Source organism: Pezoporus occidentalis, unplaced genomic scaffold, assembly GCF_034315485.1.
Source record: "Pezoporus occidentalis ecotype Australia unplaced genomic scaffold, CSIRO_AGI_Poc_V1 ctg117, whole genome shotgun sequence".
Classification (NCBI taxonomy): Eukaryota; Metazoa; Chordata; class Aves; order Psittaciformes; family Psittacidae; genus Pezoporus; species Pezoporus occidentalis.
The window spans coordinates 3,990,643-4,000,756 of NW_026912961.1; the positions used below are offsets into that span (position 1 = coordinate 3,990,643).

Genomic DNA, 10,114 nt, shown 5'->3' on the forward strand with positions numbered 1-10,114 from the left:
GAGAGACATCAATTTGACGGATGGACCACTCGGTGGATAAAGAACTGGCTGAATGGCCGCACACAAAGAGTTGTGTTCAATGGCTCAATGTCCAGCTGGAGACCAGTAATGAGTGGTGTCCCTCAGGGATCGGTGTTGGGACCGGTCTTGTTCAACATCTTTGTCACCGACATGGACAGTGGGATTGAGTGTGCCCTCAGCAAGTTTGCCAATGACACCAAGCTGTGTGGTTCAGTTGATACCCTGGAGGGAAGGAATGACATCCAGAGGGACCTCGACACACTTGTGAGGTGGGCTGATGCCAACGTCATGAAGTTTAACCTTGCCAAATGCAAGGTCCTACACCTGGATCGCAGCAATGCCAGGCACAGCTACATGTTGGGCAGAAAAGAGATTCAGAGCAGCCTTGCGGAGGAGGACTTGGGGGTGTTGGTGGATGAGAAAATGAACACGAGCCAGCTTCAATGTGTGCTCGCAGCCCAGAAAGCCAACCGTATCCTGGGCTGCATCAAAAGGAGCGTGACCAGCAGGTTAAAGGAGGTGATCCTGCCCTTCTACTCTGCTCTCGTGAGACCTCACTTGCAGTATTGTGTGCAATTCTGGTGTCCTCAAAATAAAAAGGACATGGAAGTGTTGGAACAAATCCACAGAAGGGCCACGAGGATGATCAGGGGACCAGAGCACCTCCCTTATGAAGACAGGCTGAGAAAGTTGGGGCTGTTCAGCCTGGAGAAGAGAAGGCTGCATGGAGACCTCATAGAAACCTTCCAGTATCTGAAGGGGGCCTATAGGGATGCTGGGGAGGAACTCTTCAATAGGGACTGTAGTGATAGGACAAGGGGTAACGGGTTATAACTTAAACAGGGCAAGTTTAGATTGAATATAAGGAGGAAATTATTTCCTGTTAGGGTGGTGAAGCACTGGAATAGGTTGCCCAGGGAGGTTATGAATGCTCCATCCTTGGCACTGCTCAAGACCAGGTTGGACGAGGCCTTGGGTGATATGGTTTAGTGTGAGGTGTCCCTGCCCATGGCAGGGGGGTTGAAACTAGATGATCTTAAGATCCTTTCCAATCCTAACTATTCTATGATTCTATGATTCTATGATGCTATGCTAGACCTCTTCCCTTAATACAAAAGGGTATATTGAACATGAGGAAAGCAGACTACTACATGTTACTCATTGCCTAATTCTCTAAATAGTATTTGCTTCAGATTTTTCATTATTTTCATGCTAATCTAAGTCCACTCTCTCCAATAATCAGTATTCTGTAACTGGTTTTGCATTACTCTGCAACATCCATTGTTTGATGAATTTATACCAGCCTGAAGGGTAAATCAAACCTTATTAATGGAAGGTGACACACAAAAAGCCTAGGTCAACTGACCCCTACTAACGCCACCACAAAGGACATGTCTAAGGCATGTAACACTTGCCTCCCATGCAACAGCAATACGTAACCAAATAGATTATTTCCACAGCATTATGGGCCTAAGCAGAAAGCCACTGAAATGCTAACAGCATCTTGGTCAGTTCTCACGTCCTTTGTGCAAATTTGTTACATGTTTTTGAAGACATGATTTTATATTAAATATTTTACAATAATTTTATATAATTTCACTTTAATAAGAACATTAAGGGACTTATTAAATCCCTTCTTGTGCTTGCTGTACGAATCATAAGGCAGAACACCACCATCTAAAACTGTGTAAGGCAATGAAAGTACTCCTTTGGACAGCAAACAGCTGGTCTATCAAAAGGATATTTATCTCCTTGTGCTCAGTAAGTAAAGCAGGATTGCAGAGGCTCTTTCCACTCATAGCAAAGCTGCAAAAGATGCTTTACAGACACATGACACTCTACAAGGTTACTTTTAACTTTACCACACAGTCACATCTCTTTCAGAACTCTAGAATAGCTGTTCAGTCACAACACTACAGCCACACTGAATATTAAAGACATAAAACCTTACATTTTTGCTAGGCAAAACAAATTCATGTAAGGTATATGTTTCCATTTATATACTTCAGAATCTTCATTTCTAAAAGTTCCATAAAATTAAAATTATTAAAATAAATCCAGAAAACTCCAAATGCCAATCGTCAAGATACCACAAGCAATGTGCAATGCTTTATTAGCTTAAATCAACTAGTAAGTAAAGAGAGAATTTATATGAGATAAATTAATCAGGAATAAAGCTCCTAACAACATTCTGTTAGCACAGAAAACAACTTAGTGATTTAGAAGAGATACTTATCTCATTCCAAGACTCGGGGAGTGTTTTGCAGGAAGCTTTGAGGTGATAAACAGAAGTAGACATTCATGGTGGACATTTTTGCAGAGGTGAGCAACCCCAGAGAGGACGTATTCAGCACCAGAGCATAAGGAAAACACAGCATCCAGGAGCCTCCACCCTGAATGGCCAGTGCCATCAATGGAGCCCTAGGTTCTCCTCCAAGCAGTAACACACTGGCCTTGGGAGGGTAAGTGACCCTGAGCTGGAAAGAGGTCCAGTGCCAGAGCCTGTCAGTGATATAGCTGTGTAAGAAGAAAGCAGGTTGATGATCTGCTCTGCATGGCAGACCTACAGGAAGAGGTGGAATGGCTAAGGAGCATAAGGGAATCTGAAGAGGACATTGACGAGTGGACCCATGCTCTCCCATCCCTGAGGAAGCAAGCCAGACACCTGAAACAAAAGAACTTCAGGATCCCCTACAGTCTTGCCATAGGGCAGATGGAAGGAACCTAGGAGACAAGGGAGGTTGGAAACAGGTTACTTCCCAGAGTAGATGGTGTAGTACCCTCCAGCTATTGTCACCTTCCTAAGTACCCCTTTACAATAGATACAAGGCCCAGGCACTTGAGGATCACGAAAGTGAGGAAGATCATACAGGTTAGAAGAGTTCCTACAGAAAAATCAGAGAACACCTTCTTTTATAAACAGCTATACTAAACAAAAGAGTAATGGCTGGTGACTCCACCCTAAGGGGAACAGAGGGCTCTGTATGCTGGCCTGACCAGACTCACAGGGGAGCCTACTGCCTCCCTGGGGCAGGGTAAGGGACATCACCAGAAAACTCTCTCATCTAGTACAGCCCTGCAACTACCATACTTTCTTAGTCTTTCAGGTAGGCAATGAGGAAATGTCTTCAAGAAGGCTGATGGGACTCAAGAAGTACTTCAGTGCCTTTGGGCAACTGGCTCAGGGATCAGGAGTCCAAGCTGGTTAGGGGAGACACCCATATGGTTTTGCTGTTCACAAACAGAAGGACGTGTGGGTGATGCGATGGTTGGAGGCCTTCTTAGGCAAAGCGATCTCAAAATGACTGAATTTTCAATCCTTGGAGAAGTCAGGAAGAAAGTCAGCAAAACCTCCACCTTAGACTTCTGGAGGGCTGACTTTGGCCTGTTGGCAGAATTCCGTGTTGCCCAATTTGTTGGCAGGTTGGCAGAATTCCGTGGGAAATATTACTGAAGGACAAAGGGATCCAAGAAAGCTGGGCACTGTTCAAGAAGGTACCCCTCAAGGCACAGGAGTAAGTGGTCCCCATGCACCAAAAATCAACCCAGCAGGGAAGAGACCAGCCTGGCTGAGCACAGAGATGATGCTGGAGCTCAGAGGAAAAGGAGAATCTATCACCTGTGGAAGAAGGGACTGTCGCCCATGAAGAGCAGAAGGACGCTTTTAGGCTATGTAGGGAGAAAGTTAGAAAGGAGAAGGCACAGCTGGAACTAAATATGACCACTGCCATTAAAGATAATAAAAAATACTTCTATAGAAACATTAGCAATAAAAGGAGGGCCCAGAAAACCTCCATCCTCTACTGGATACCAGGAGAAACCTGGTGACTGAGGATGAAAGGCTGAGGTACTTCGTGCTGCCTTTGCCACAGTCTTTAATTGTCCCACCAGCCATTAACAGTCACAACAGGGTACTCAGTTCCCTGAGCTGGATGGCACAGATAGGAAGCTGATTGAAGTCCCCATAATTCACAAAGGAATGGTTAGTGACCTCCTGCTCCACTTAGACCTACACAGCTCTATGGGGCCGGATGGGTTGCATCCAAGCGTGCTGAAGGAGCTGGCAGAGGAGCTTGCTAAGCCGCTCTCCATCACCTATCAGCAGTCCTGGTCTGGTGCGCAGGTCCCAGAGGACCGGAACCTCCAGGCCTGTGAGCCTGAGCTCGGTGCTGGAAAAGGTCATGGACCAGATGATCCTAAGTGAGATCAAACAGCACAAGCAGGAAAATGGGAGGATCAGGCACAGTCAGCATGGGTTGACAAAGGGCAGGTCCTGCTTGACCAACCTGATCTCCTTCTACAACAAGGTGACCTGCCAGATTGATGGGGCAAAGGCTGTAGACATTGTCCATTTGGAGTTTAACAAAGCATTTGACAATATCTCCTCCCGCAGCGTTCTCCTCGGGGCACTTGCTACTCATGGCCTGGATAGGTGTGCTCTTCGCTGGATTGGAAACTGGCTGGGTGGCCAGTCTCAAAGAGTGGTGGTAAATGGTGTTGTACCCAGTTGGTGAGCGGTCACTAGTGGTGTTCCTCAGGGCTCGGTGTTAGGGCCAGTGTTGTTTAATATCTTCGCTGATGATCCTGATGAGGGGATCGAGGGCACCTCAGTTTGCTGATGACAAGTTGGCTGGGAGTGTTGATCTGCTGGAGGAGAGGAAGGCTCTGCAGAGGGAGCTGGTCAGGCTGGATCAATGGGCTGTGGCCAGTGGTATGAGGTTCAACAAGGCAAAGTACCGGGTCCTGCATTTGAGTCACAGCAACCCCATGGAATGCTCCAGGCCTGGGGAAGAGTGGCTGGAGAGCTGCTCACGAAAGAGGACCTGGGAGTGCTAACTGATGGAGCTAAGCATGAGCCAGCGTGTGCCCGGGCAGACAAGAAGGCCAATGGCATACTGCCCTCTATCAGCAATAGTGTGACCAGCAGGGCCAGGGCAGTGACTGTCCCCCCATACCGGGAACTGGTGAGGCTGCACCTCGAATCCTGCGTTCAGTTCTGGGCCCCTCAATACTGTACCTCCAGCACACTAAACTGCTGGAACAGGCCCAGAGAAGGGCAGCAAAGCTGGTGAAGGACCTGGAGCAAAGTGTCATGAGGAGCAGCTGAAAGAGCTTGGCAGGACTTTAGTCTGGAGAAAAGAAGTCTCAGGGGGGGACCTTCTCTCTCTCTACGACTACCTGAAAGGAGGCTGGAGAGAGGTGGGGGTGGGTCTCTTCCCCTGTTTAAGTTTAAACCCATTGCCCCTTGTCCTATCGCTACAGCCCCTGATGAAGAGTCAGGGACTTGGGTGCCCTTGTAGGCCCCCTCAGACACTAGAAGGCTGCTATGAGGTCTCCACGCAGCCTTCCCTTCTCCACCTCCAATTGTCTCAGCCTGTTTTTGTATGGGGGATGCTCCAGCCAACCTGTGGCTGTGCCTGGGATTGCCGTGACCCAGGTGTAGGACCTTGCACTTTGCTTTATTGAACTGCATGAGATTTTCACAAGTCTCTGCTGGAGGCCGAGCACCACCTGCTCCATGCGCTCAGCAGCAATGAGCGCAGCCACTGTAGGCTAAACCTTGAACTTGTCCTTCTTTCTTCGAGCAAGAGGATGGTCTGAGTCGCCAAGGAGGAGACCAGGGGGCTGGTGTCTTTTCTTGGGTCTTCAAGGACTGTGGGGACAAAGCAGGAGAGGTGAGGTGACAGCCCTGTGTCCCCTCCAGGCAGGGCACATTACACCCCATGATGCCCAGGGCCAGGAGGGAGCCAGCAGGCAGGTGGCTCAGCTGAAGGCTGCTGGTCAGGAACGGCCACCTCCACAAACACGCTCTCCCCATAGACGCTCTGGCAGCAGGGGCCCCCTCGCCTGGGGTGGTTCTGTGCCAGAATCCTTCCTCCTCCCCACTGTCCTCACTCACACTTTTTGATGCACTCCATCACCCTGCGCTCATCCACATATTGTCCGATACGCCCTGGGGTGACACCGTATGTTGGGGAACCCACTGCCTGTCAGAGACCCCAGGACCCAGCCAGCCTGGCCACACAGCTCACCAGGGAGGGCTGACCCTGGGGCACTGTGTCAAGGAGGGGATGAGCCTCCTGCCAGCCCAACGTGTGCAGGAAGGAGTGGCTGGGAGGGGGCCAAGGGATGCTCCGCAGGTCCTGCGCTGGGATGCAGGGATCCTGTCAGAGGGGGAGGGACCCGGGACTCATGGCTCACTGATGAGCCCGACAGCGTCCTGCCTCAGGATCTCCTGTGGGCTCTGCAGGTAGACCTCACTCTGGTGCAGAAAGTCCTTGGTCTTCCTCCTCTTCCTCTCCAGCTGGAGAGAGAAGGGTGCAGGGTTGGCACAGAGCTGCCCCGGGTTGGGCTGTTCCCCCATCCAGGGCCACCCTTCTTCCCCCCAGCAGGACATTCCCAGCTCTCCACCATGTGGCCTTCGGGTTCAGAGGGAGCACAGGGTTCTCCACTGATACTGGGGTGCAACCTTGGTGGCAGGGTCCCCCTTGGGATCTTGGGGGTGAGGACAGCCTGGAGCAGAGCCTTCTCCAGTAGGGCACATACAGCCATGGGGCACAGCCCAGCGTCCTTCCAACTGGGCATGGGGCAAGGTTCTCCCAGTGCCGATCCCAGCAGTGCTGGGGCTCTTCTCACCGGGCACTCGCTGGTCTCCCATGGTTCTGCATTTTGGGCCAGCTCTGTCAGTTCCTGCCACTTCAGGAAACAGCCAACAAAGTAGAGGGCTTCACAAGCAGCCTGGAAAGAAAAGATGCCACCACCAGCCCTGGAGGCAAAGTGCCCTGTGTCCTACCTCTCAGCAGGGCTTAGAACCTGTCTCAGTCCCTGCAGGGAAGACGCACCAGCTGGGCACTGGTGCTGCTGGGCACAGGCTCAGCACCACAGGGGAAGGTAAGGCCAGCCACCTTCTCCGCCTGGAAGACTCCTGAGGCTGCAACCTTTGGCCTTGGTGGCCCCAGGCTGCTGTGGAACTATAGCCTTGTCTCTAGGGTTGCAGGGCCACAAGCTCCATGGCAGGGGCTGTGCAGAGGCAGCTGGGTGGGAAAGGGACCCTACACCGTCTTTATCTGGGCAGCAGGAGGAGAAAGGCAGCAGTGGGCAAGGGGGAGCTCTGCCTGGTCTTAAGGCCTCAGCAAGCTAAACCTCATGGTGATACACGTTTGAAGGCTCCACTGTCAGTAGTGCCCACAGGACTGATCTGGTTGGGAATCCCACCTTGGCTACATCCTCTTTCTGGTCATGCAGGCGAAAGACCAGCGGCAGCAGGCTCTCCCACACCTTCTTCTTCATCTTTTTCTTTTCAGTACCCGTCACAAGCCCCATCGCATAGTGGAAGTACATGGACAGCCCCCTCACAGTGTCTGATTCCTTTGGGAGGACCTCAGCCCCAGGCCCATGGGGAGCAGGGAGCTGACATGTAAGTGGATGTCCCCGGAACAGCCGCAGGCAGCCCTCCTCCAAAAGGGAGTGAGCTGCAGCATGCAGAACATATGCCCAGTGGGGCTGGGGGATAGAGCAGGAGACCACAAGTGGACTTGGAGATGCTGCCAGGGCAGGCTGGGGCTCAGCAGCCCTACTGCCATCCTGCCACCACCAACTCCTGCAGCAGGGAGGCCAAGCCAGGCTTACCCCATGCAGGCAGGGGTGGGGGAGAGTACAGAGCCACAAAGGGCAGTGATGGGGCAGTGGGGCAAAGCATCCCCCTGCAGAGCACGGGGCTGGGGTGGGAGATGTCAATGGAGCTGCCTGGTGCAGGAGCACAAGTCTCTCCCCCAGCCTTACGTTGTCAAAGAAGCCGGAGCTTGCTAGCAATGGCAAGGATGCTGAGGCGGAGCATCTTCTCCTCCAGCAGCTGTAATAAGTTGCTGAGCCCCAGTATGGCCAGGTAGATGGCACTAGCATTATCCTCCAGGCATGCCATGAAGTTTGGCATCAGGGTGAGGATTTTCCTTGCCTGTGTGAGACATGCCACTTTGGTTTTGTAACACAGAGACCAACAGATGGAGTGAAAACCCTCTCTGCAAATACCAGCCTGCCCTCTGGCTTCCCAGCAGGCAGCACAGGTTATGAGGGTGAGCATGAGCCCAGCAGACTGGGCTCACCAGCTTGACCAGTGAAAGCACAGGGCACAGAGGGGAAGGACAGACAGCAGGGGCTCCTTGCCATCCCCTCAGCTACGTCTTCTCCACTGGAGCCCTTGGGCAGGCTGGGTGCCTGGCAGTGCCTGGAAAGCTGTCAGAGGTGACGCAGCCCCTGCTGTGAGTGCTGCATTTTACCCCAGGGCTCAGCACCCCACAGCCAGGCTCTGCAGACCCCATGCTCGGGCTGCTGGCTGTGCTGCCACCACCCCTGCTGGGACGTGCCGGTAATGGAAGCCCCTTCCCAGCAGAGCTACTGCCTCTCTTCTTGCAGGACACAGCCATGGGACACTGGACTGGGCAAGCACAGAGCTGGTACAGCTCTCAATGCCAGAAACCCTAAAGTCACCGTGTTACCCAGCAGCACTGCTGCACCCCGTGCTGCTGCCCCAGCGACCCCTGGTCACCATGTCGGTCCTCTCGGGGAGTGCAAAGAGAGACTTAAGCACCAGTCGAGACATTCCCACGTGCTGGCTTTGCAGGTACACGGGGAAGATGTCCACAGCATAGTTCAGAGTAACACCGAGGTTGGTGCAGTTCAACATCTGAAACACACAGGAGGAGCTGGTGAGGTGCATTGCTGGCTCCAACCATCAACTCAAGGCAAGGATGCTAGGGCAAGAGTAAGCTCAGACAGAGGTGTCAGGGACTGCAGACAGCTACCGTGACCCACAGCACACTGCACTGGCTGGTTGCCTGCTTCTCCACAGTACCAGCCAAATCTCACCTGCCACCCAGCTCCCTCTGCGGCACAGTGCTGCGCGTGAGACAGCCAAGCATCAGCTGGAGCTCGGGCCGGTGGCATCAGGCTCACCTCAGTGAACATGACCACAGAGACCATCTCCCACATGGGGTCCTCCACAGTAAGGAGCTTCACCAGTTGGTCAAACAGTATGGAGCACAGGCATCTCAGGGTCTTCATCATCTCCATGGCAGGGGGAAGGAGGCAGTGTCAGGCCTGAGCCAGGCAGGCTCATCTCTCTGGGGTTTGCACCAGTCTGCTGCACTTCCCTCTGAGCAACAGAGATCCCCTTGCCATCAGCCCCAAGGGAGGGGGTGCTGTGGGGTGCCTGGTTCCTGAGGAGCAGGGAGAAGGGGCTCTCACCTTGCCACAATGCACACCCCCTTGAGGTGGTGTTGGACAAGAAGCAGGTCGTACCAGCCACCCTGCTCGTCGATGGCCAGATCCTGGCTCTCAAGGCCCATCTTGAGGAACAGCATTCTCATGGACTATACTGCTGACCTGCACAAGGAGAGATGCTCAACTCCCACAGGGACCCCTGGCTTGGCTCTGGGTGTCCAGGCAGGATGAGAGGACAGTGATGGAGCACCTGATGGGAGTGAGCTGATCCGGCTGGCTCTCCTTCCAGAAGATGAGCACTTCGTTGTTCGTCAGTTCTGCTGTGAATGACACTTGGAACAGCGGTGTCAGGAAAAGCTCGGGGTAAACCTTCTCCACCTCCCTTGGGCAAAGGGACTGCCGGAGGATCTTGTGTATTGTCCTGGCTGCCTGCAGAAGACATGTGGACACTGAGACATCCTCTCGCCCTTGGGGAGGTCAGGGCTTGGGGTGGGCAGGGATGAGGAGGGGGCCCCCTGCACAGCTGAGAGCAGCCCTGGGGGATAGCAAGGCCTCATCGAGCAACTCACGGCAGGGGACAGGATGCGTGGGTTGTCCATGGTGGCAGCGTAGATCTTGCACAGTGACTGGCTCGTCAGTGTGCTAAGCAGCTCTCTCAGCACCTTCCCTGCAGGCCTGGGCTTGGAGAGCATTGCCGTACACGTGGCCATAGGGACACTGCAGGGACACACGGTTCTGTCAGAGGTGACATGGGAGGATGGCCAGGCTGAAGGCCTTCAGGAAGGCTAGTGGGCTCCATATCTGCTGCATGTCGGGGAGCACTGCAGCACGAGCACTGCAGCATGCTGGCTACCACCTCACTGGGTTGTTTGTG

At 53.1% G+C, this 10,114-nt stretch overlaps 1 protein-coding gene across 1 annotated transcript; it reads right to left on the minus strand.

The window, feature by feature from the left end:
• Positions 1–6,204: 6,204 nt before the first annotated feature.
• On the minus strand, positions 6,205–7,350 carry LOC134175243 (maestro heat-like repeat-containing protein family member 6). Its single transcript, XM_062640947.1, has 3 exons — positions 7,237–7,350; positions 6,658–6,759; positions 6,205–6,325 (listed from the first exon to the last, which is right to left on the minus strand). Exons 1-3 carry the CDS (start codon positions 7,342–7,344, stop codon positions 6,212–6,214), a joined length of 324 nt encoding a protein of 107 aa, XP_062496931.1. The 5' UTR covers positions 7,345–7,350; the 3' UTR covers positions 6,205–6,211.
• Positions 7,351–10,114: the final 2,764 nt, after the last annotated feature.

What these genes read in the sequence shown, in the direction of transcription:
- LOC134175243 (XM_062640947.1), bottom strand. Translation starts at nt 7,344, where the DNA reads ATGGGGCTTGTGACGGGTACTGAAAAGAAAAAGATGAAGAAGAAGGTG. An exon ending in AGAAAGAGGATGTAGCCAAG is followed by an intron (nt 6,760 to 7,236) that starts GTGGGATTCCCA and finishes TTTTCTTTCCAG; the next exon opens with GCTGCTTGTGAAGCCCTCTA. An exon ending in GGGAGACCAGCGAGTGCCCG is followed by an intron (nt 6,326 to 6,657) that starts GTGAGAAGAGCC and finishes TTCTCTCTCCAG; the next exon opens with CTGGAGAGGAAGAGGAGGAA.